Source organism: Argiope bruennichi, chromosome 7, assembly GCF_947563725.1.
Source record: "Argiope bruennichi chromosome 7, qqArgBrue1.1, whole genome shotgun sequence".
Taxonomy (NCBI): Eukaryota; Metazoa; Arthropoda; class Arachnida; order Araneae; family Araneidae; genus Argiope; species Argiope bruennichi.
The window spans coordinates 6,642,799-6,670,717 of record NC_079157.1 but is presented as its reverse complement, the minus strand read 5'-3'; the positions used below and the strand labels follow the sequence as shown (position 1 = coordinate 6,670,717).

Below are 27,919 nucleotides of genomic sequence, written 5' to 3'. Positions count from 1 at the left end.
CTGATAAAATCGCATTTTAATAAAAGTCAGTATCAAATAAAAAAAATTCCTCTAAAAATGTCATTGGTCATTCGTGAATGGTGGTAAGCCAAAAAGTTCCGGTTGGAAGCTCTCTAAACTTTTCAGGACTAAAGTCGCACTTTTACAGAATTTCGCGTCGACTCTCGGATCGGGAACCATCACGACCTGCATTCCGGCCGCAACAGCTGCCTGGACACCACTGGGAGCATCTTCTATCACAAGGACCTGAAAGTTTGTCAACATACCATATTATAAACAAACAAAACTCCGTTACACATACTTACAAATAAAGTGAAATTTACGAAATTTAATAATTCGGATTTAATTAGCTAGATTTAAATCTTATATCGAACCTTAAAAGAGGATTATTCTGAAAAGAAAGCATTGTCCGAAGACAAGGATACCCACACATCTTTTTCCAAATCGCAATCAGTGTTTAAGATTCACAAAATGTTTTGATTGCCTTACAACTGTTAAAATTAAATAATATTGAACAGTTGTACAACTCTTAAAAATGAAAATGTTTTGATCAGAAATGTTCTCCTTTCAAAAGTCAATCATACGATCAGTTTGCACATCAAAGTGAGCCTATCTTCGAAGATAAAATTTTTGAAGTCACTTAACATATATTTATTACATAAAATACAGTTTCTTCTATTACAAATATATTTTATGTCGGAGCGTAAAAGATGGTGTGGAGTTAAAAAAATTCATATCTTAATGGCGTTCACGTCAAGATAAGTAGATATTTGAAATCATTAATCCAAAGCTGAATTTTGCCCCATATTATTTGTCGCATTGAAATAAATGTCAGAAATATTTCGCCAAAATATATTCTCATGAATATCGCCTTTTCATCAATGTAGAAACAGAGTTTCACTGGCTCCTGAAACGAGTCGGGGAATATTGCCTAGTTTGATTCTCAAATGTCTTGAATTTTCGATCAGGATCAAAATTTCAATTAGCACAGATCTGAATCTAAAAATAATCTCTATCATAAAATAATCTCTATCAAATTTTATCTTTGACGAAAACGAGAATCGAACCAGCGGATATTCCATACAAAAGTTAAGATTGTATTAGAAACTGTAGATTCTAGAAAGCGTTGGACAGAACAAATTTCTGTTGCATAAGTGACTATAGAGTTTCTAGTTGCAAAAATATAAATATGCTAAAATAATGCAAAAATAAAATTGTCTATTCTATTTTTACTTCTTTTCGCAAGACCATCAAGCAAATCGTTTGATAAAGCTCTAAACTAGAAGATGTTTGCTTTATACCTCTTTTTATCCAAAACAACGCCCTTTTTGCCAATTTTTAAAAAAAATATTATATATCTAGGATAATCTTTTTTTACGTAAATATGCAAAAAATATAACTATTTACAAACATTTCTAAAAAAAACAACAACATCCGGAACGTAATCGCAAATTTTAAGATCTTAAAAATTAATTTAACTATTTATTAAATGCAGAAATTTCAGAAGTGATTTACTAAATTATTTTTCAGATCCTTTGCACTTCAAATTTTTTTTTGAAATCATTGGATCCTTTAAAAAAGAAAATATAGTAGATTTATTGAGTTGATTTTTCACCGATAGTTCGAATTAATTTTTTTTTTACTATAAAAAATGTAGCTTTTCTCATTTAAAAATATAGTTTTGAAAATAAAGTAATTTATCGAAATAAAAAATTTCATTTACAAAAAACAAGGATGATATAAGGAGAACTTCATTTATTTCATGCAGTTTGGAGATAATTAAAGCTCAGAAAAATACGTGGATGTTTTTAGTTTTGAAAAGTTATAAAATAGCCATTCACGGCCATTAGAATATGCAACATTTCGCTCAACAGCCAGTTAATGAGGGGCTTCCGCATAGACTTCCGACTTCGATACATAATGTTCTGAAAAATAAAAATTTCAAACTTTGGTGCTTTATAAATTTTTAAAGGAGGATACTGTTTAACCTTAAAGCAGCATAGTGACTAGAGCATTAGAAAAGATAACTGCCACGGAAGAAAATTTTAGTGGGCCATGAAGACATAAAACAGATAAAAAACTAATATTTCAGGCTTAAATCGTCTACTTTTATTTTATTTTTAATAATTTAGTTTGAATTATAGCAACGGCAATGTGTATAGTAAAAATTTAATGTTGCTTTTCTGAGTGATCACAGTAATTTTTTTTCAAAGATAATTAAAAAAAACTTTTTAAAAGGGACTAAAATTAGAAAAAAATATCGGAAGTAAAATTTATATCACTAAAAATCTGGTTTTATAAAATTTAAAAGTAGCACAAATTTAGTTTTTGAACAATAGTGTGTTCCTTTATTATAGATAAACTATTATAGATATTATAGATAAACATTTCGATTGAAAAAAAAACCTCTTTGTTTTCCAAAAATGTGTCTTTGAATTCATCTTTATAAACATAATGATTTCTGCATCTATTATAAAAATTTGTAAATAAGACAACATCACTTCCCTTACCTATTTTGATTAATAACGTCAAAAATGTGTCAAAATGAAGTTTAATAATTTTTTTAAAATATAGTTGAAAAAGTTTAAACATAACTTTGATTTTCAGCAAGCTGCCAGTACCGACTTTCAAAATTAGCAGGTTGGAAAGGCAACCAAATTTAACCGATAAATTCTATATTATACGAAAGTATAATATATGAGAGAAAATTAAGAGAAAATTCTGTATTGTATGGAACACCTTTTCGTTAATAAATATTTATTTAAATAACGGAAAAAACTTCTGAAACTAATTTATTCTTCATTGCTGACAAGAAGCTCTATTTTTGAAAGCATTCCCTGTTTTTGGCTAAATTTTAATTACTCGTTTGTCAAGAAAGAATTGAGCTAGGGTGAAGCGATCAATTGAAAACATATCTTCTTTAATAGTTTTCCTTTAATCTATATAAGCAATCGAAATTACAAATATCACAACAAAAATGAATAAATTTATTTAAAGAATTATTTTAATGAATATATTTCATAAATGTATTTATTAATGAATATATTATTATTATTAATATTTAAAGTTCATAGGCAAAATGCTTGGTTTCAGCATCTTGTCTCTAAAAAATATAAGATTTAAAAGTAATTTTAAATGGTAAATAAAAGGGTCATTGTACAAAATGTTTTTGAAAAGATCTTAATAATTATGGAATATAAAGATTTCTAGGTTTGCCGATTTCTGAATATATCAATCAATCAATAAATAAATAAAAATCCTCTCAACAAGCTGGAAGGCAAAAGTAGATTCCTTTGCATCTAAGTTCCTATCTGGCAACATAAATTGTTGATGTTAGAAACAGCCAATATTAGGACTGGAAAATCACTTTTCAACCCATAACTTCTAAGATATTGCTGTTATGGAAAAAATTTAAGACAAAAAGTTGTTTGTCTTAATGAGATGGTAATTTGGCTAACTGGATTTATTTTTCTGTCTTCAATATTAAGAAAGTTATAGCGAAATGAAAATTTCAACCCTCCACTATTTCCACTCCCTTTGAGCTAGAGGTGCCATTTAGAAACTCGTCCGAGATTTTTACATTTCTAATAATATATTCCAATTAAAATCCAAACAAAAACTCCAGTTGTCCTGTTTACAAGATGACATGGGCAAAGCGTTATGCAAATGTATAAATAAACTTTTGGACGAAGGGTGGTTTTGTGTTCTAGGGATCGTGATCAGAGATGAACTGAAGAAATTTCCCCGAAACCTTGTAACGAGAACCATTGAAATAAATACTCTTCTTCTAAGAATCTTCCTAAAATACATTAACCTTTTGCACGTGAATGTCTTCTCTTAAGCACCATTAAAAATGGGCAACATTAACATTTTACTTATTTATTTTTTAATAATTTTAATTGTTAAAAATACATACAGTAGGGTTGAAAGATGTAGATTCATATTTTAGGGAAACTCAACTGAAAACAATTGTATGTATTTATTTTTTGGTGTAGTAAACAAGTCCATGCCTTAACTGACTAATTATACATCGAATTATTTTTCCGAGTGTAAAGTGTTAATTTATAAGTGTTTGAAAGGATGGGAAAATCGGGGAATAAAAATTTTAAATTAAAAAAAATATTTGATTTTAATTTCAAGAAGTTCGAGAACATGGTGCTTGTATATTAAATGAAAGCAAAAGATCAAGTTCTCCTGAATATACTTCAAAAAATACAATAATAATTTCGAGATTTTTCCGAAATTGTAGGGCCCATTGGTAACAACCAATCTGATTCAGCGATCAGCAAGTTAAGACAAGACAATCAACAGAAGATTCGACAAAAACAAAATGCCTCTCAGACATTGACATGGCACAATTAACACGCTGCCGTAATCAATAAAAACGACGAAACGGCTTCACTTTTGATTTTTTTCAGAACCGTATATGGACTTTCTAATATATTTGAAGTGGACAATATCCAAAGACAAGACAACACTTGCTCCTTAAACCAGGCCACTTCCGACAATATGTCTAATTAATGTAGGTTGCAACTCCGCATGATTCTCACCTTTTCAGGGGGCGGCTTTTCATCGAATCTGCGGGCGCACACCAAAAAAACGTCGGGAGCCGGTTTGCCCCTCTCCACTTCCGGTTCACTCGGGGCAATCACCGAATGATGGAAGGAGCTGAGGAGTTCTTGGTGGTTCTTCGTTTTTAGTTCGAAGGTTTCCTTCTTCGAACTCGTGGCGATGGCGAGGGGGACATTGTTGTTGCGCAAGTGTTTCACCAGTCTTTCAACACCTGTAACAAAAGCGAGATCAATCAAAAGAGACGGAAAAAAATTGCATTATTGGAACAGGTAGTCAAACAACAGTCTTAATATTTTGTATTTGGAAGTCTAAATAATTGTACTTAATTATTTACAAATCAGTGTAACTGGAAATGGACTAAGATCTAGAGTGATACTTCGATGATGTAAAAGATTAAAAAAAAAAAAAGTCCTCTTTCCCTCTTAAACATGCTAAACTAAACTTTTTAAAAATTGAATTCAGTTTAATATCTATTTAAAGCAGTTTCTAAGTAACAAATATTATATCAATCTGAAATAAAATTTGTAACATATCATCTTCATTAGAGAGCCGATTTCTCGGCATCACTCTAATTATTTTTTTCTGAAATTTCAATTTTAAATTAATTTTAAACAAAACGGTAAAAAAAAAAATTGAGACACTTTTTAACGCATGGAATATTTATAATTAAATAAACTGTAAAAAAGGAATTGTACTGTAATGGATCGAAGAAAAGAGGAGAAAATTCTGAAGGATAATATTCTGAAATTTGTAGTATTAAAAGCTATTTGAAATTAATTTGATTATATTCGAGTAAACGATTGTTGTAATTTAAATAAGAATACATATTTGAAAGTAGAACCCCTAAGTAAAAAGTAAATTTCCACCTCTGGTGTTTTATTATTGATCTCCTTCCAAATAAAATAGATATCTGCAACTGTGTAATTACCATATGTGTAAATACTTATATTATTTTGGAAAGATAAAATTTTGCCAGATTTCATCCATTTAGCTGCTTACATTTTTTTTATGCGTATAAACATTTTTTAAAAGTATTTTTTTTCAGACTTAAGGAGGTAGAGGAACATAAATATTCATCTAAATTTCGAGACCATTAGAACATTTTTTCTTTATATACTTTGTTTACTCGAAAATAAAATTAGGAATGAGAATACATTCAATTCTTAAGAATCCTTCGTTAACTTACAATCGTCCATTATCTCAATCAAAAAGCTCTTCTCCAGCAAGGAGTATTTGCCTATTTCTTTTTATTTTGGGGTTTAAAAATATTTGCAGCGCAACTCTAAATGATGCAAGTTTTTTAAATGATGATCTTTTAATTGGAGAATTGTATAGAAAAGTGCGTTTATATTTGAAAAGCGTTATATAAACATCCTTTAAACAGTGTGAATGGTCTGCCCGAAATTTTCTGGCACATTCCCCAATAAAGGTTATCCACCCCTCAAATGTGCACAGGCAATGAACTCCACGAATTATCACATAAGAGTCTCACTGATGAGCGTTTCGTGCTTCATATATAGTGTATAAGACTCATGTATGTATTTTGGATGTTTTTCAACGAATTGAAATTAACGTTTGACACAGAACTATTAATAATGTAATGTCCTGATCTAGACTGATCAAATAACGAAGCAGAATTTCCAGACAATTCTTTATTTTACAGCCCTATATATACAAAGAATAACTTGTTCTAATCTTGGTTAAATAAATAGTTATTTACACCTGTAGTAGGAGATAAAACAGTCAAAGTCGAAGGTTTTTCTTGAAACTCAGTTCTCTATCACGTCAACACGACTACTCCAGGGGTAGTTTCTCAGACTCCGAACTCTTGGGCTTAGCCCAACCGTCTCCTGCAATTAGTTTCTTCTCACTCCCCCCCCCCAATCTCTGCGTTTTATTTCGGCAACAATCTCCTCCTCTTAATTTGCATTGGTCATTTGAGCTCTGTTTTGGCCAATCGGGATTCAGCAATATGCTCTCTCAGCGGTGCCAGTGGGTCGTGGGAATATCCTTTCACAAAAAGAAACATCAAGCATCCAGATGTTTGGACACCCCTTTCTGTTTGAAGGTACTATCAATACCTCTTGAACGAGGGATTCCACATGTGATCTTTCATTGTAGTCCCTAATGAACAGATGCGAGACCACCCAGGTGAAAAGATCCATCATCTGGCTTTCTCTAGGCGTTTAGTAAGTAACAGCGACGACACAGCTGGCTGTAAAGGCCTTATCAGTACTGGGAAACGGGGAATGTTACAATTAGGGATTGCAATACCGGTATTTTGAGCCATTTTACAATTTTGCAATACCGGTATTCACAAGTTTAAATACCGGTTTTTCGGTATTTACTAGAAATTTTTAAAATTGTCTCCACTATATGTTCAGGGATCGCCAACATAGCAAAATAGTATACGTTTTTGTTTTTATGCCTTCCTAACGGGCGAAAGTAATTAGCTAATTAATGGCTTAATTGCTTAAATCTAAATTAGCGAAACATGGATTATCCCTGAAAGAAGATATTGTATCCATAACGACTAATGGAGCAACAGTTATGAAAAAAAGTTGGAAAGGTGATTGGTGCAAATCAGCAATTGAGCTATGTTCATGGAATTCAATTAGGAGTAATAGATGTATTATACGAAAAAAATAAAGAACAGAAGAATCCAAATACTGTGGATATAGAAATTTCGGATTCCGACATTGAAGAGAGTAAGAGTGAGAGTGATATTGACAATGAAGATAATGACAATGTAATTGTTGAAGAAGATATTGCTAATGTGGATGAAATATTAACCCATCAAGAATTGCTTCCTATAATTTATAAAGTTCGAAAAATTGTTAATACATTTAAACGTTCCCTTACAAAAATTGCCATATTACAAAAATATATACTAACTGAAAATAAAACATAATATATATTAATAATAGATTCTAAGACACGTTGGAACAGTTTACTCCTAATGATGGAACGATTTTTGAAATTTAGAAATCCAATCCAAAAAGCAATAATCGACTTAAACCTGCAAATTAATTTTTCAGATAGTGAATTCGACTTAATATCCAGAATTATATCAGCTCTACTTCCAATAAAACTGACTATAGAGGCATTATGTCGGAGCGATTTTAATTTATTAACAGCTAATTGAACAATAAATTTCATGTTGCAATCATGAAAGAACAACACACATCACTATCTGAAGAATTATATATTACATTGAAAAATCGCACAGAAGAAAGACATAACGAAATAGAAAATGTTTTACGGTATTTAGATAATTATAATGATTTTAAAAATGAAAAAGAAGAAAAGAAAATAATCAATTCAAATCTGATTAAGTTTATAGTAAATTTTCTTACAATTTTTTACTTACAAACCTATTTATATTTAGAAGAATTCGGTTCAGTTATCGAAGATTATGCTGACAATAATGTCGATAATGAAAATGAATTGTCTCTTGAACAAAAATTAGAATTAGCGATAAATAAAAAAAATTCAACGAACCAAAATACAATACAGAAATAAGCTAGATCCCAAACCATCCGACGAGACATCGATTTATTTGAAGATGAGGGATTTAGAGGTAAATACTTGGAAAAAGTATATCGCGTATTGTTAACAGTATCACCAACTAGCATAGATGCCGAAAGAGCGTTTTCGACAGCTGGTATTTTCTACATAAAATTACTTTTCAGGCTTAATGACAGCACAATTGATGCATTATGTTTTTTAAGAACACATTTCAAAAATTTGTAATAGTACCACAGACTGAATAGTGATATTTACACTTTTTTTTTGTGATTTAAATAAATCAGTTGTTCTTTTACTTTTTTGTAATTCTTTATATACTGTTATAATTTATAAGTTACATATTATTTTTTGTAATATTTACACTCTCTTATAAAAATGGCAAATAAAGAAACACCTGTGTTTTCTTATTTTTTCTAAAATTTCTAATACCGGTATTAAAACCGGTATCCCGGTATTAAGATCTAAAAAATACCGAATACCGGTATTGAAATTTTGGTCCGGTATTGCAATCCCTAGTTTCAATAATAAGAACACAAAGCAAATTTTAATTATCTACGTATCTGCTTTTTTGAGATATCACATTCACATGCATGTGAATGTATAGATCTAAAGATGGTCTATTTTTAAAAATATGATATGGATTTACACTTAAATTCGGTACAATCTTTCCCATCTACCTTTTTATGCTTTATAATTATCGCATCAGTTTGCATTCGGAGAGACAAGTAATGACTTTCATCCAAAATTTAACAAAATCTACTTATTTGCTGTTAGGACCGACCACACACCAAATCTCATGCGTCTAACTCACAGCATTTTTGAATAATCGTGTTCACTGGCAGAGCGATAGACGTCATTCCAATAATTTATTTTTCGGTCGAAAGAGGGTCTGAAATGTGAAGTTGCTTCAACATCTTGGCACATTTTACAATATTTCCTTTTCAAATACCTCGTATACTAGAAAGTAAAAGTTATTTAAAATGTAACAGCTTTAAAGATTAATAAATATTATAAATAATTTTTTTTTTTTTTTTTTTTTTTACCTGGTTTAAGCTGGCAACCTACGAGTCCGTCACGTATTCTTTCATGAAATTCCGTCCTCGCAATGTGATGAAATTCTTGCACGGAAATGGGCAAACTGAGCTCCCGTATCATGAAAGCCACCGCTTCATCTGCAGGCCGCCCCATGGCCTGCGCCCTCTGAGACCAAGTGAGCTGCTTTCCATATTTTTCTGCAATGGATTGGTACAGAGTGGTAAACACCTCCTCGGTGTCTGAAATAGGAAGAAGAGATAAGCATTATTTGCATACTTAAAAGCAACAAGGAATGCACAAAGAATACATTTTGTTTCATTAAAAATAAAATGATGATGATGTCGTGTCCGCGTTACCACGGAAAGGGGTTGAAGTAGCTTCTGAGGGTAAAGACCCTTGAGTACCCGATTGCAGAAGTCTGACTTCTAGCTCATATGAAGATGAAATTCACACACCCCCTTTTACAGGGGGCACATTCACACACCTCACAGATAGAACACAGATGAAGAACAACCCTGCCCGAACCGGGATTCGAACCCGGGAGGCCCAGATCACGGGGAAAATGCGCTACCCCTATGCAAGGACGCCGGCATTAAAAATAAAATGACCCATTCTAATAGGCACAGCTGCATTTAGTGTTGACTATCAAATGTAGTTAAAGAAATTTCAAAATATTCAGATGCATTTCTTCAAATGTTATTTTCTTATTAGTTTGATTTCTCCATTTCCTCAATTGAAGAACATTTTGTAGTTTGTGTTATGAAGAAAATCTCTCATTTTCGTTCCTTTTTCAATCTAGTTGCAATAACACTTTCGCAATGGCGTTTCTCTTCATTAAAGTACTTCTATTTGCCGGCAAAGATTGAAAACTGGTATTTTATAAAATTTATAGGAAATTGTAGGAAATATTTAAATTGTAAATATTTTCTAAACATTCTACGCAATGCCAAATAGGCAAAATGTGAAATGCATCGACGATTCGTTTTAAATATCACACACATATCATCATTCGTTTTAAATATTTAAATGACAAAGTATGTGATTTAATCCTCCTTTAAAACTCAGAATTTCAACATTAGCATTATACACTTCGTTCGTATCAAAATGCGCGATGCTATTTCATGAATTTGCTTCACAAAAGATGAACCTCTTCGCTTACTATGATGTGCCTGTCATGTGCATCGAATTATTACTTTTTAGGATTTACAATCGAATCGAAGTATTAAATAATGCAAAATCACTTTGAAACGCTTTAATTTATCGTGTCTTTTACGCTGTTACAGGGATTGAAATATTATATATCTTAAATAGGATGTGCAATCTAATTAGAAAGTCAAGTAAATTCTTATGTCAATCTGTATTGTGTTGTAGAAAAATAAAAGAGCAAGATGTAGTGTCAAAGAGAGCCATGTCAATTCCCACTTTCTTTTTCAAGGAAGGGAAAAATGAAACTTTGAGAGCTATAAACAAAATTTCATGGAAATATTTTAGAATGAAAATTTTAACAACTTTACCTTTCAATATTATGAATTATAAAAATATTTGCATGTGTTTGAATGATTTACTGATGCTCTTTAAGAACTAATATTTTTAAAAAAAATTCTTTTGGTTATATATTTTTATCAAATTTTTTCTATTTTGAGTTGCTAATACAATGCGTAAGAATTAAAAATTATAATTTGATAATTCCTAAGAACCGCGATTTTTTCGAAGTAAGAGCTTCTACACAACTTTAAATAATAATGCACAGAATACTATATGGATTATACAATCATACAAGCACTTTCTAATTTTTAAACTCCTATAAATAAAAATCATAAGAAGTTACTCATATTTATTAACAATAATTTTTATTTATGAATAATCTTTTCTTCATTAATTATATACAAATTTTATCAAAAAATTCTATCCTGCAAATCGGTGAAAGTGATCTCACCAAAATTAACTCGTACATTCTCTAATAAAGGTGCTATCCCCGTTTCCACACCCATGTAAAGATAGGGGATCTTGGACAAGGAGATGAAAGTCATGAGTGCGCAGATTTTTATTTTTGGGTTCCCATATATGAGAATTGTGCACTTTGTAGTATAATAAAGAAAACAGTTATTTGTATATCAATAGCACAGTACTGGGAAATGATAATTACGTAATATTTATATTTGACCAAAATCTAGCTTTTTGTAAAAAAAAAAAAAATGTCGCATGCTTTGTTTGGTAATTTTGTTTTAGCGATAGAGCGCTGTCATGTGGTTAATACGCAAATATTTTAAAATTCGATATTATTTTGGATGTCATTTTTGTTCCACTTGAAACAAAACTTTTACATAGAACTACAATTGCAGTCACAAGATCAAATCAAATTTTATTCACTAGTTAAGTCGTTGCGCTTTTGAATTATTGTGTTTGAGATGAATGCAAATTATAAACGCTTAACCGTCAAACGAATTTGGTTCAAAATTTGAAAATGATTTATATTTTTGACATTTAAAATATGTACCAAATTTTATCCATCCAGCTCTTTTCGTTTTCTAGATATAGTAATCCAATTGTTCAATTGTACTAGGGAAGTCGAACAGACAGATTTTCACCAAATAGATTTTGTTCAAAATTTAAAAAAAACCCTGCTAAACTAGGTATTAAATCGCTAAACCAAATTTCATTAATCTAGTTCAAAGAATTTTTGAGTATCGCGTTCAAAGACAGGCAAGTAGATAGACATAATTTTTTTTGTCTGATGTTTTAGTAATGTCTGAAACTTAGAGATTCAACAAAATCTCCAGTTTGAATTTTTCAGCGATTTCAATAATTTCTTTTTGTTTACCTTGCATAAGTAAAAAGAAAAAAAAAGCTTAAAACATAGTTTACTTAATATGGCATTGTGCTTTTTTTTTGTTTTAGTGCCTTATTAGAAAAAAAAAGGACAATATATTATTAAGAAACGAGCATGCTTGGATAGAATGAATTGAGATCGGAAAAAGGTAGTCGGAAGGGACAATTCTTTCCATCTAGTCTCGATTCTTTTCTTGCTTTTTGGTTGAACAGAGAAATGCTCAAATATTATATTTTTGATAATTTCTGAAAAAACATTATTTGCATAACCAAATACATTATTAAATTTGATGATGAAAAATTTGATGCTACGCTTCTGCAATTCCTATACACTAGTTTCCCCATAGTATTAATACGTAATTCTGTCATTATTTCCCTGATGAAAATTCATGGCACAACATGCTGAAATAGAACGTTACAATCAATGATTTGACTCTCAACCAGCAAACCATACAGAAAGCAGAGATGGGCCCATAATAGAACTTGTTTTAACACCAGCTTAAATTTTGATGCTGAATTGTGCACCATGTTGCTTTAATGATTATGGGATGTTATCAAATCCCCCAACTTATTGATGTGGCTGGTTTGGTTTTCTGGCGCAAGAGTCGTCTTTGGCCATACTGCGCCATCAAACTTGTAGATGATGCACAATAACGTAACATACCCGGTGGGTGTGGTCTCCTCCAAAACATTTTCGCATACTCTCTAATAAAATTGTTACTTCCACCACCCGCAGAAAATAGTAATCTTGGGTAAGGTAGAGAGCGGCTTGCATGGTATTGGCCTACAGTAGTTACGAAATACTAATCTTTGGTGAGAATTTAGCATTTATCCATTTTGTGACTTTTGGCGATTATGCTCTAGAATGCGGTTAATGCTATCTGAAAATCGTGGCTGCGTTTTAAACTGGTTTTCCCATCTGATTGAAACCAAAATTTGAATAGAAGTAAAATTGTAGTCAGAAAAATCACATATCAAATGTATTATATTTAAGTTCTTGCGTTTTTGAATTTTCAAGTTGCCTTGCTTCTGAAGGTACAGATCTACAGATAGTTAACCCCTTATTGGACTTGTCCCCCTTGTTGATATTTTCGCCAACGCATTACCGATGCTTGTGGTTCAGTAGTACTTGTCATATTGAAAAATGTGCAGCGTGTAATCCAATCAAGAGAGCATATAGTGGCTAACGAAGAGTATTTTAAACAATATAAATAAATGATATTGAAGACAGGGAAATACCTTTATTTCTTTTTTTAACGCTTTATGACATGACAATTTTCGAAATCGTGGCCAAAAAAAATGTTAATTTTTTTTTAAACATTTTATTTTGAATATTGATGTGTACAAGGTATTTTTCCGTATTAAAATGAGTATGCTTAACAACTTCCCAATTAACTTTTTATTTGTATCTTTCACCGCTTACGAGATAGGACCGCTAATTTCAAAATTTGCCGATAGATGACATTGTAAGTTGTCACATCTAGTAGCACATAGCCTTTTTACTGTATATGATTTGCAAAATTCCTTCCTACATAACAATTCAATTCGCATTAGTCAATCCCAGATGATGACATCAATTCGGTGTTTGAAAAAGATTTTAAATTAAGCTCGAAATGCATTATTTGAACAGCTGAAATTGAGCATTGCAGTTACGTGCGACACAGCTATAAATTCAAAATTTGCGTCTAGATTTAATATAAATGAAATGGTCTTCTGCAGACAAGGTATGTTATTTCTAAATTCTTAAGTAATTTTGGAATTGTTTAAAAAAATACATACAAATCATTTTTAAACATCTGAAAGAAGTACAAAAAATTTAATACATGCGAATTTCATTATAATGATGAAAATTATTTTTATGAATCATGTTTAAATTTATCTATTGATCTTCGCGAGGACCAAAATTTCATTGTACTGGTCATTTTTAGAATTTTGTAATTTTTTTTTTATATCAGAAAAATTTTATCTTAGTTTTTTCATTATTTTCACGAGTTCGGAATTTCAATTATTGCATAGAAATGATGGTAGGGTGATATAGTCTTTTTAAATCGAAATCATACGACGGGGACGACACCCGAGCCAATATTTGCAACAGAACGCTTTACTCTCGGCATACGTATTCATTGTGTCCGAGTCTCATAAAATCGAGTTTCGAAACCTGGACTACACGGCCGAATTCGTGAAGAAATTCCGTAGTCTCCGATAGCTAGAATCACTAGTACATGACGCGAAACTCGATTCTGCATGCATTCAGTTTTTAGAAAGATCTCAAAATAACAGTTCTCAATTTAAAATACAATTTCAATACATGTCGTTTTTGCGACTTTAAATTATATACACTTAAAGCTAAAATATTTCAAGTATATATATATATATAAGGTGAAAAGAAGATTTTTTAAAACTATGTAGTACACAAAGTAGAATTCGATATATTCTAAACTTCACTGTCGCATTATGCATTTCTCGCATCATCTTTATTTTTCAATTCATTTTGATATTAAGAGTTTTATCCAATGAAATTGTTTTGCTTTAGCCTGACAATGCAATTTGGTTAATTCAAAAGTTTTTAATTCCAATTTGTCGCTTGATGAAATTTATTTATTTTGAATTTCTTCGAAATGTAATATTAAATTATCATCTTTAGTTCATATTTATTTTGGTTTATTCAAAAGAAATTATAATACATAAACAGGAAAACCTTTATGTTTTTGCTAATGAAATAGTCCTTGGTTTGGGCCCACAGTTACTGTAAATGAACAATCTCTAGAAAACAAAATTCTCTTTTTAAAATGGTAGTATAATTCACATTAAACGTACAACAATGTTTAAATTAGTTTTAAATTATTAATTGCATATGTTAGTTTTATTACAGTACGAGCTTATTACAGTACCACGGGCATTGCTGCCACAGAAGAACTAATTCTGTAAATATCGTTTGGATTTTGAAATAGTTATCTTGTTTAATTAGGAATGATAGAAAGAATTATATTTATTTTCTTGTCGGCAGTGAATATATTTATTGAAATTGAATGACATATAAAGGAGAAATACAAATAATATTTATTATATTTTTTTACTTTATTATTCAAGTGCTTTAGGGTAGACGTTATTTTTTTGTTTTTCCGTCTTCCTGCGTAGATGACTTTTCATTAATGAGAAGAAAAAAGTTAGCGCTTGCACTAAATATTTTCGATTTCATTTCACTCACATGGATTGATATCAATGCGAGTTTAAAAAAATAACCTTCACGCAAATACAAGCAGTAAGTTGGAAAAGTTTCATCGCAATCGGTCGAACGGTACGGCAGCGCATATCGTAAGAACAAAAATTCACTTTTTATATATTACATTACTATATTTAATAAGCCATACATTGTTTTTTAATTAAAAATTACTTATCTATTTATATATTGGTAGAAGTTAAAATAAATAATTGGCATTCTCTTGTTGTACTTGTGTTTAAATGGCGTCTTTTAATTCAATTTTTTTTTAAATCTAATTTTTTCGTGGTCCCATCAGCTTCTAACTAATAAAGATCCATTGTATTTAATACTGATACGGTGAATAAAAAATTATGATACAAAAGTATTCCTTAATAATTCCCAAAAATTCATTAAATATCAATTTATATAATTAATTGGGTTTCTTTCGTTATCTAAAATTTGGGAATAAGAAATTTAATTCCGAGAACAGGAAAAAATTGGCAAAGGAACTGTAGAAAAGTTTAGAAACAGTAACTAAAAATTACAACAAGATTCAGAAAGAACAACTAAAAATTAGAACTCATTAGAAAATACAAATCGGCTTGTGATCTATGCACAATATTTATAACCAGGTGCGGATACGTTCACTTTAAAAACAAAATTTTTGAATTGGAATCTATGAATAAGAAGAGATTTATTATTCCTTTTCTTATACTTTGGTATTTAAAATGCGAGTTAAATCCATTGTCAAAAATTACTGAATATTTTTTGATTGAGACATTTCTGCACAAAATTTGATACATATATGTAAATATGATATTATCAGTCAAATTGCAACATATCGTAGATTTCATTCGCTTGAATTCCATGATTGTGTTATCAGCAAGCGCGAAACCGCCAATGCATAATAATTATAGCCTCCTTTGAAGTCGTCTTGTTTCTTGGCGTTATTGACTTGGCATCCATTGGCGATTTGAGAAGTGATAGATGGATTTCATAAAAACAGTTTTTACTCTACTGCATTTTGTACTTATAGCTTATATTTTACATATAATTCCATTCACACAGTTTGTTGTGCTTTTGAATTCTTGTGCCGCATACATACGACATACAAACAGTCAAATTGTATATCCTGTATCGGTTTGGTCTAAAATTCGATAAACTACAATTTTTAAGCACAAATGACAAATTATTTCTCTTACTCTGTCAAAAATGTGAGCATATAAGTAGAGGACATTCCAAATGTAGTTTTTTTCAGGAAGCTTTGTCTCATCCAACACTTTATAGTTAGTTCAAATTTCAAAATCGAATTTTTTGACGATTTTAATTTTTTTTATTATGCTTAAATGTACAAATGTAAAAATCCTAACAAATACGAATCAGTTCGATATTAATAATATAACACGAAGAAAAAAATGTCTAAATTGTCAATATATTGCGGCAATGAGTAACAATTTTTTTTGTTTTGTTTTAGTCAAGGTTATCTTAATTTATGGGTTGCAACCTGTTCATGGATCTCGCAACGTGACCTTGAGGGTTTGCGAAATTTAGAATCAAAATGCTACCCATATTAAAAATATTAGAATAATAAGCAATTATAATTCGAAAAGCCCTGAAACATTTCATTAAAATTTTCCACGTGGCTGCTTTAAATTTACATACAAGCTTCTGGTGTCAGCAAATAATTTTATTGTCAACATATTCTCCGGCAAATATGTCAAATAACATTTTCGTTTGTTAGCATTTTGACTTAGTGCTCTTTAGATTTATTGATGCATGATAAGTGCCGATGCTTACTGACGTAAAATTGTAAGAACAAGAAGGGTAATTTAAGGTAAGAAGTACCATTTATATTCCTTTCATTTTTAAAATAACAAATAAATTCAGAAATGTTTGATTTAACACTGATCTTAAAAATCCTATAACGAATACAGCCCCGTATTTTGGACTGAATTTTATGATGCGAATCTTACTGAACGTATGAATGGTTTTAGTAAAAAGAAAGAATTTGCAAGTTTGTTTCCGCATATTAATGAATGCTGAAATTCAAAAATAATTAAATTAACTCCATTTTGCTATCCAGCAATTCCAGATCCTCTTCAGAACCTTTTCAGTGGCCTATTTTTTAAGAACAGTTTAGAAGATGGGAGAATCTTGAAATAAACAATTGCATTTCAATGCAAGTCAGAAATGGATGTAGTTATGGAAGAATCGATTCTGTTGCAAGTAAAAAATCCGCAAAATCAATTTGCATGAACAGTAGAAATTTTAAGAATTTTAACATCAACTGGACTGTTACTTCATCAATTAAAATCAAAACTAGGAGCCATCAAGATGAAATTGAGAAATACTTTCAATAGATCTGTGACTGATATAAATCTACGCGACTTGCAGAAAATGTTATTTATTCAAAGAAGGTGGTACCAAAATAAATGAATCTTTTTTTCATATCCCTAATCCAACCACTTCATTTGATTTAAATACAGCGTTTTTATTTAAGCCTAAACTCTAAAATCGAACGTTTTTTAAAGACATTAAATAATATCCAAGACAAGCATTTGAAAAACTTTACTTGATTTTTGAAAAGTTTTTGATGCATCTTTCAACGGAAAAAAATCAATTAATTTTGCCATTATAACATTTGAAATATGCGATTGCGCATATAGAGAAATTTTAGATTTTTTTGAATTGAAAAAAAAGTCATTTTCGTAAATAAAGTGGTGAATATTTTAAACTATTTTTGAATTGGAAAAAATCTCCAATAGTTGTGCACATGGATAAGTTTTAATACTTAGTGCTAAAACACATATCTATGTTTTTTTGCACATTATATATTGCCTAATGTATATAAATGTGTTTTAATTCTTCAGATTAGACACTAGAGAGTTGATGTTCTGTGGAGAATTCATCTAGTATACTTTTAACTTTTGTTGAATACTCAGAACATTTTTAGGATATTTAATTATGTTTCGATTTCTATACAATATGACTCGACTTTCGATTAAGGAACTACTTCTCTAGTAGGTATAGCAAAGCGTATTTAAGTTTTTTTTTTAAAAATATTTTCTTTAATATATCTTATGAATGAATTATGAAATATAAAGTTTATCGTTTCTCAAATTAGATACTAGATCATGTTGAAATTAATATTTAATGAAATTAACGTATGAATTGAGAATTTGGAATTCGACAAATATGAAAATATAGCATAACCTGTAGAAAATTGCTGGTACACTGTAGCTGGAAAATATGAAAATCTAGCATAATCATCGGAAGAAATAACTGTATGAAATAGAATTGTTAGATGTAAAAAAATAGTTAAAATTTTAATTTTAAAAATCGAATATCTACAATTATGAAACAAATCCAATGAAACAAAACGATTTGAAGATTAAAGAAAACAGTCTTCTTCAAGTATAGGAATTTTGCAAGTTTATGTCTGAAAAAAAGGACAATTGTTTCTAAATAACCAAATATACCTCAATATAACAGCCAAATATCCTTCGATAGATAAATATCTCTTGGATATACTCTCAAATAAAAAAAGTTTAAATTTAAAAAAAGTAGTAAAAGTGGTAAAAAAGATTTACCACTTACTAACTTATCTAATGATTTATTGAAAACTATTTAAATTTTAATTATCAGGAATAAGATGAATTTAAATTTACCTCGTTGTGCGTTTAACTAAGATAATTTTATAAGACTATATTTGTTAGAATAACTTCCCATTTCAAAGCTATGTGCTGATTATTTTAGGACCTAATACTATTGTATCAATCTAAGACCACGGTCAAATGCCAAAATAAACTTCTCAGACAGTACATATATATGCCAAGGCTCTTATCACAGCATCTTGAAAAACCATTATCCTTTGTGAGGATTTAACGTGCACCATGGGGAAACTTTGGTATAGTACCTCAACTGTACGAGCGCAATAGTTATTTTTGTTTTTGCGCTCAAGTTGTTACTAAGTGATCCTTTTGAAATGTGAACGATTCCATCACACTCACTGGAGAATTTCATCAGGTTAAATACATTCCATTTCTGTAAAAATTCTTCAGAATGCTGACTTAGAAACTTAGCAGTCATTTCACATTCGATAATCGTTGCGTGCATACGATCAAAAAATATTAATCAAAATTTAAAGTGAATTAAGAATCTCTGATAGACAATTGACTCCGATTCTTATGCTGTTTATAATACATAGACCTTTTTTAAAGATTATCGAAACTATTCGCACCACTCATTTTAAAAAGTCGATTATCAAACATTAAATTCATTTGAAATTAGAGTTCAAAGCTTCACTACATTTACGTAATGCTATCGAGGACAGACATAGATTGCTATTTCGAAAAAACTGCTGTTTTCATTCAAGAAATTAACTGAAACCTACAGAAAAGCCAATGAATACTTTGTTTACTTTGAGTGAAATGAAATCTCCAATGTGTTATTATTAGATTATTCCATTGTTTTATTTAAATCGCACAGAAATGTGACCTAAAAGGACGGAAAGGTTGACACGTATAGCATACTTTCTTTCTTCGATTTCGAGTTATAACCAGACAATTCAAAAGAAATAAAGCTAGTTTCTCAACAAAGAAGCAACCCTGTTAGGGCTTTGTTCTGACAATCGAATTTGCGGTTTTAGGAATTTAGGAAGTCGTTTAAACAAGATGAAATAAATGCATCTGAAAACGGCTTAATTAAACGTAAAACAGCGCATGAATTATTGCAGATTGTTTACTCGAAATTTTATTTGTTTAGTCTAGTCGACGTCATTTTTTTGAGAGTTGCACAGTTGACAGGTGTCATGTTTTCCAAGTGCAAATGTATCTAGAATATTTGAATGGGTTTCTAGACAGTTGTTAGAAAGACAGATTTCTTCAGAAGTTCAATGACATGTTTCTAGGCTTTCGTTTTAGGAATTATAATAAAAAAGTAGTTAACGTGATAATAAAACATCCCATCCTGTTTTTGCCACAGATGTTATTATTACGAATGTTTAATACACCCTTTTTCTTCTTAGAAAGTGCTAAAGGAATTTTAAAATTAAGTTGATGATTCAAGATTTTTTTTTAATAAAATTGATTTTATTTTATTGAATGAAAAATTTAAGTATGAAATCCATCATGTCAGTAGGAATTTTCTTGCAAATTATATCACTGCATTTTCTAAGTTAATTTGATGTTTTTTGTTATTTTTACAACTTTGCTGGGATAATCATGCTACCATTTAAAGTGTGCTATTGAATGTATTTCTTATTTTGAATTCATCATTAAAACCATATATGATTTTTAAAACAACGTAGTAAATAAGTTGATAAAAAAGTCATTCCTCAATAAGGAATGGCTGGAATTTCCTGTTCGTGACCACATACAAGAATTTAAAACTATAATGAAATTTAGATACAGTTATTATGACTTTTTAAAGTTTACATACGGACTGGGAAAGATAAATGACAATGCAAGACCATAAGAGTTTCATCATGAATTTCCAATCAATAAAAATATGATTTTCTGAAGAAATTTCAGAATAAAGTATATTTAATGATCCGTACATAAATTTCCGGAATTATACAGAGAAACAAATTTAATTAATATTTTTTGAAATCTGCTATCGCAAATTTCAAGTTATGCGAGAGCATTATTTTTTTTAAAAAATCACGTGGTGTCAATCCGACAGAAAGACATGTTCTCACATGACTCATATTTTGCAATCACCAGCATTTAGAAAAGCGATGGTTTTTGGCCATCTCAAAATCAATCGAATTCCAACATTTATTATCGAAGCCAAACCAGTTTAAACAGGCTATTAATAATTACGAAAACGTCGATATTTAGAAAACGATGTTTTTTTTTTATATTTCAAAATTGTTCGAGCTTCTATAATTTTCTGGTTGATAACTTCTTTCAATCCTGCCCTTTATTGGCCAAACGGAAGAATCGAGTACATGGCCGATATTCACGCGAAGTTGTAACTTTTTGTTCGCGATAAGTCGCCAAATGGTGGGAGTGCTTGAAAAGGTGTGTCATATTGGGTGCAATGATTGAGTGCAATAGGATGCTCTTCATCATGATCTGAACTTAAGACGTCCGTCTAAGATTATCTTTCAAAAAGCTTCAAAAAGTATCTTAAATAAAACTGAACTAAGGTTCGTAGATTATTCATGGTATTTTTTTCTGATAATGCATCGAAGAATGCTTTGTTTATAAATTATTTAGCTGACGTATTATTCAAGCCGACGTATTACTTTTGTCTTTTGGCGGCAAGGTGGCTGTAATAGACATCCATAAGTTGACTTTTTGAACTAAATACCGACTATATTTTGAACTAAATACCGACAATCAATTTGACGATACGAAAAAATTAGTATCATTTGTATAAATTAACTAAAATTCCTGACAATGTGGAAAAGGTAGACATGCCCTACTTTGAAAAAAGTATTTGCTTCTAACAATTTCATTGAAGCGAAATCTGGGCAAAACTGTACTAAGATCTCTATTCAACAATATATTACAGTGATGTGCTATGGCTCATCATTGGATTTCTGGCTGGAACCTAGACCTTTGCGTCTTCAAGCTCGTCGTTACTATGGCAACCCTAACAATCAAGCCGAATTGTTGTAGACGCAATAAATTATAATCTAAACATTAAAATTTTGTTTACTTAATGTGAACTTTTTGTTTACTTAATGTTTACTTAATTGTGTCCCAGTGGCCTGGTCGTAAAGTTTAGGCTTCGGAGATGGAGGGTTTCAGGTACGAGACCCGTTTCTTCTGAAGAACCGTCGTACAAGCGCGTCTGGTGGACGTTAAATCCGTCGGGACCAAACGTCCTTCCGCTGGTGCGGTATGGGAGCTTGGAGAGAGGAGATGCCACCTCAGGTGTCGTCCTCGTCATCTGACCGCTGTTCAAAATTACGAGGTCCGTTCCAAAATAGCCCTAGTGTTGCTTTTAAACGAGACGTTATTATAATTAAACTGCCTGATGTGATTACAAAAGACATTAAAAATTATTTTTGGGATAAGATTATCAAAGACATGAAAAATTATTATTGTATATACAGTTTTTATTCTAAACATTAGATTTGCTACTCTCTTGAAAACAGCTTAATTTTATTTACTCTCTTCATCCGAAAATGAATTATATTTTCTTAGATTATTAGTTCTTTGAAAATCTTTTGAACAAACTTTTTGTTGTTTTTTTGTTTTACAATTTGTTATATTATTTGCAGTCTTTATTTAATACTTTATTTATTATTTGAAATAAAAATATCTTTTATAATTCTAGAAAAACTGGTGAAATATAATTATAATTAGAAATATAATTATAATTAGAAAACATTTTTTCAAAAAAAATAATTTTATGAATTTTGGCGAAGGGAAAGAATTTTCTCTACATTCTTTTGATATAATTTTCTATCAATTTAGTTGAATCAGTTTATCAATTTATCAGCCATATTATTTTCTGTTTTAAGCGGTTTGATTTGAGCAGGGTATCGTTCTTTTTAAAGATGATGAAATGAAGAGACCATTAAACAAGTCTGTAGTCCCAAATTTCTACACCACACAAGCGGAAAGGCGTTTGCCTGTAGGTCTACTTAACATGCACCAAGTCAATTTATACCTTAACACATTGAATGCCGGATTACGCCCCTATGCATTACAGATAATATGTGCTTGTACCAAATCATCTATCTTATTAGACGACTCCTTCTCTGATGTAGTTAAGAAATAGCAAAGAATAGGGCATCTAAATCGATGGCCCGAATATCATGTGCGAGTCGTGGCAGCGAACGGGTTAAGTAACAAGTAGAATATTCATTACAGATGTTTCTTTTAATCAAGTCCCGAATCAAGAACCAGTGGAGAAGACTAGTGTTCGAGGCTGCCACGAGGCCATTACAAACCTGATCAGATGGTTGGGGCAGATTCTAAGTCGATAAATGACTCCTGTACCAAACAGTGAACTGTTGTTTGGCCTTCAAAGAAATTTATCATGCACCATGATTTCACACGTGTTAGAACTTCAGTGGAATCCAATCTCAAGATTTTGTTCTTCTGTGCCTTAAACCGAATGCTTCATCATCAAAGTAATGCAACCCCTTTCAGTAACTAGATAAAATGGACTTACAAATGATACGGTGCTCCATTAGATTCATATTATTAGTTTTACTGCCAAACATTAAAAAAAAAAAGATAGCGGCTAATTTCAATTAGTAATTTACATATGTTTTCATTTTTCAAAATGCTCTATCGTTGATCCCCTTCATCGGCGGAAGTTCTCGCATCAAATTCTATCATTAATTTATTTTGATGAGTGAGCTGTTTCAGAATTTGAGGAGAAAAAAGAGGGAGTTTTTGAAAATCACGTAGCCTGTCACGTGACGCAATTAATGATTTTAAATAATATATCGCGTTACATATTCTTATTTATCTGAATATAACAAAAGAGGCTTTCATGAAATAGGATGATTCTAGGAAAGTTAGTACACAAGTATTTGCCAGACGTTCTCGCAAGAAATTGGATCTGGGTTATATAAGGTTTCTGAAACCTTTTTATATTATAAATAATTGAACTTACCTTACAATTTCAAACCTTATAAATAACTATACAGCCAATTATTTTTTTTATCAAAAATTTAATAACACTTTACAATTTCTTAAAAATATTTTTGCAGAAAGCTTTGTTCTGTAAAATATTAAATGATTCTTTATAAAATGTAAGAATTAAATAATTTATTCGGTTAATATTCACCATTCTGCAATAAATTTTTGCATTTTTCATTCAATAAATTATTTTAAACTATATAATTTGAATCATGCATACAAGGGACAATTTTTTTTTGTAAAAATTAAAAAAAAAACACTCGTCTATATAAACATGAGGAAGGCACTTGCTTTTCAAAATGAAACTATTGAATGAAGATGTAAGTATATTACAATTTTATGTTGAAATCATAAATGCACATGCTTTTTCGAATACTATACGTCATTAACCCTTTGCAGTCGAATGTCTTCTCTCAGTCACCATTCAAGACGGTACATCAGTTTGACATTTTATTCATTCATTTTTTAAAAATTTTATTAGTTAAAAATACCTGCAGAATGTTAAAATGATGTAGATTCATTTTTCAGGGAAACTCAAATTAAAGCAATCGTATGTAATTATTTTTTGATGTGATAAACAGGTCCATGCATTTAGTGACTAATTATGCATCGAATTATCTTTCCGGCTGCAAAGGGTTAAAAAGGATAGATTAACTTTTTGCTTTAAACGTAAACCAGTATTGATTTGAACCAATTCTCTTCATTGAAATATGGTCATATGATGATGACCAACTTAAGCTAAATGTCCTTTCCTAACACTGTCATTATATCATAGAAGAACACACGTGCCTATGATAGATTTAACATGCACCAACCAGCACGAATAAATTAATATGAAATAAATTAAAATTATCAGTAAGCAGAAAAAGGCAATAGAATTTTGTATATACATAAAGTAAAGAACTTTGTAAAAATGCACTCTTTTGTCAATATTTCAAAATTTCAAAATAACTGCCCATAATAAACCTTAGAAAAAAAATTAACCTCTGAACCTACGATTTACGTTCCAAAAGTTTGGGCCGACGTAAACAACGTCGAGCTGACTTCGAACCATTCCATGGTTCTGCAAATCGGTCCTACGTTGTATGTGCTACGACTTATGGAATGTAAATACTGTATAAGACGCAAATGATTTAATTTTAAGGGATATTTGATAGGTAATTACAACCTGATGTAACAATTGTGGTAGAAATTAAAAATATTATTACCAATCTCTAAAATATAACATAAATCAGTACCATTTATTTGCAGTTCAGACCCAATCATTGTACTACGGGTTATGCCCATGATATTTATGTTTCGCCTGATCGTCGTACTATGGGCTATGCCCATAGTTGTAAAATCCGTCAGGCCAAACGTCCTCTCGCTAGTGGGATGTGGTGTGGAGAGGGGTGTGCCAGCTCAGGTGTCGTCCTCGTCATCTGACCGCGGTTCAAAATTACGAGGTCCGTCCCTAAATAGCCCTAGTGTTGCTTTACAACGGGTCGTTAATATAACTAAACTAACTAAACAAGCCCGTAGTTGTACATTAAGAAGTTAAAGCTATATTTTTTTATCAATAATTCTGAATGAATTATTTCCATACATATATCATCAGTAATTAACATGTTTGTTTGCTAAAAGCAGGATTTTTGGGAAATCTGATTAAAATTTAATTGTGGAATATGAATAGATATAAAATAAAAATCAGTACCTATGATTTTAAAAGAACGTGACATATCAGAATCTGCAGTAAACCAAGTATGGAATTTATTTAAGTTGCATAAATGAAAAATAAGTGTTATACTCTTTGGTTAACGAGATAAAATCTTACCTGTGAATCGTCTAATTTCTTTAAGAGTATGAAATTTTAAAATATTTGCGACACTAAACTTTTTTTATTTAAAGATCTAAACGGACAAATATATTTAGAAGAGGTCGACTTGAAAATACGAAAAGTTTGCTCACAAAAGTTATCAGAAATATAGAATACTAAGTCATACATGTCCATAAAAAACTGAAAGTTGTAATTTTTATAAAATAAATATTTGAAATAATTACTTAACATTAATGAAATGCTAATTCATATAAATTGTATTTGCTTTAAAGGATGCAAAAAACGGGGTTACTGATAAATTACGAAACTAGTTTTATTATTTTATTATTTTTTTAATTCTAAATGAAAAAGTGGAAACTAAACGACACTTTAAGAACCAAAGCACATACTAAATAATGAATCGAAATTTAATAGAAAAACGCTAGGCGATTATCTTTGCGCTAAAATTTAAATTAACATTATGAAGAATGTTGCCCAACCAATCTCAATCGGCAGTCAAAGCGGATTTTTTTTTAGCTTGAAACAAGTAGGGCCCAACTTTAAAAATAGCTTCCGAAAAGACTAGAAGTTGCCAAGTTGGATTCGATTCCCCCGTCGGAAGGCATTCCCCTCAACTCCTTTTTTCATCACTTCATCTGGTGAACTTCTATTTTAAAACGAAGTAAAATAAAATGAAGCTTAATAAGATGCCAGACAGGAAATATATTCCTAATTTCTATTTCAAAAATTCACTTAGAATTTTAATTAAATCATTTGAACGGCCTTTTTTCTTCGAAAGGTTTTTTTTTTACTCATATTTTATATTTTTATGCATTAACTGTAATTCATAAAAATTATGACCGATACTAGAATATTAAAAATACTGAAAGTGACATATTTTTTATGTATTATTTCATAATAAATGAATCCCAACTTTCCACAACATGCGATTGTCAAAGGAAAATAAATAAATGAAAAAATTATTAAAATAAGACGATCGATAATTACTTACCTAATAACGTTCCATCCAAATCGAATATTACGTGTGTAACCGGTTTGTAACAAGCCATAATGATGCGCCCAAGTGAGTACACAAACACCGAGTTGGCTTTCTTCTTTTGATTTTTTTTTTTTCGAACCGCAGCTGACAGTTCCCAGCTGCACGTCACTGCCACACAGAAAAAGGAAGATCACCTATCGTCTGCTCCGAAATATACGCCTGAAGTGTCTTCGAAGTATCTTGACATTATAAAATGTCATTTGCTTTTTCATAAACTTACGTCTGACTTGGATGATGTTCATTAATAATGTTGGAATAAAAAGAGTATTTTTTGCTGGATTTCATTTATTATTCTAATTAAATTTTCATTAGCGTCACGATGTATTTCGTAAAAGAAGGTGTGGCGTCAGATCCGCAGGAAATATTCCAAACGTCACAGAACAAACATCCGTTATCGAACCGAATAGCCTTATCTATTGTTTAAAAATAAACATTTCTGATATGATGGATTATTTTATTGTCATCGCGTTTGAATTATTTATTCTAACCTTCTGAATTCCACCTGTTGCAGATGGATTTGAAACTCTCGATAAATATATATTTTATCGGATGCGTAATTAGAGGAAATATTCTGTTTTATTGCTGCATTCTTTTTTTGATTGATGTAACAAAATTTATTAGCCAATTAAAATGCTTAAAAATGGCCACTGTATCTTAAAATCAATTTCAGATACACATTTTTTTCAGTTTACAAATAAATTGCTATAAAATAAAAATGATCTCCTTCTGGTTTTAGATATCTTTTTGTTTGTATGGTGTGTAAATTTGGGGGAAGGTGATGTCAAATTCCATACCTTACCACGTTCGTTCTTAACTAGCATTAGAGTAGCTTCAAAACAATTAGGTTATTTAATTACTTAATTAATTGATTAATTAATTAATTAATTAATTAATAATTACCTAATTAAATAATAAGTATTTACTTACTTAATTATTATTAATAATTACTAATAATAAATTTAATCAATTAACTGAGAATAACTAAATTTAATCATTATATTATTTAACTCTGTTATAAATTGCAGATTTGTCCTCTTAAATACTTTGCAAATAAATAATCGCAAACTATTTGAAGGCAATGGTTTCGAGATCTGTTTTTATCAAAATTTAGATGTCTGAAGCTTTGTGATCGAAATCTATGCATATAACAAGAGTTATCTTGTATCAAATACCCCCTATTTGGTGTAGTGCTATAGCTTGATGATCTGAGGTATCATTTTAATCAATCGTAAAGTAATTTAGTTCTCGAGACTCATCCAAAAATTGTCTTTAGCTGCAAATTGTATTAC

General features: G+C 30.4%; 2 protein-coding genes across 3 annotated transcripts in view; one reads left to right on the top strand and one right to left on the bottom strand.

Annotated features, from left to right (window-relative positions):
* Position 1: 1 nt before the first annotated feature.
* Positions 2-26,955, bottom strand: LOC129976557 (pseudouridine-5'-phosphatase-like). Its single transcript, XM_056090184.1, has 4 exons — positions 26,583-26,955; positions 9,144-9,374; positions 4,551-4,783; positions 2-246 (listed from the first exon to the last, which is right to left on the bottom strand). Exons 1-4 carry the CDS (start codon positions 26,638-26,640, stop codon positions 61-63), a joined length of 708 nt encoding a protein of 235 aa, XP_055946159.1. The 5' UTR covers positions 26,641-26,955; the 3' UTR covers positions 2-60.
* LOC129976556 (alpha-tocopherol transfer protein-like) overlaps positions 13,670-27,919 on the top strand; it is a 62,711-nt gene continuing 48,461 nt past the window's right edge. The window contains exon 1 of one of the 2 annotated variants that reach the window (XM_056090183.1): positions 13,670-13,688. The gene's annotated coding sequence lies outside the window, so the exon portion shown is untranslated. Of the gene's footprint in view, positions 13,689-16,879; positions 17,001-27,919 lie in introns of those variants that run through there. The other variant, XM_056090182.1, reaches the window with a different exon arrangement.

What these genes read in the sequence shown, in the direction of transcription:
- LOC129976557 (XM_056090184.1), bottom strand. Translation starts at nt 26,640, where the DNA reads ATGGCTTGTTACAAACCGGTTACACACGTAATATTCGATTTGGATGGA. An exon ending in TTTGGATGGAACGTTATTAG is followed by an intron (nt 9,375 to 26,582) that starts GTAAGTAATTAT and finishes TTCCTATTTCAG; the next exon opens with ACACCGAGGAGGTGTTTACC. An exon ending in AAAAGCCGCCCCCTGAAAAG is followed by an intron (nt 247 to 4,550) that starts GTGAGAATCATG and finishes ACAAACTTTCAG; the next exon opens with GTCCTTGTGATAGAAGATGC.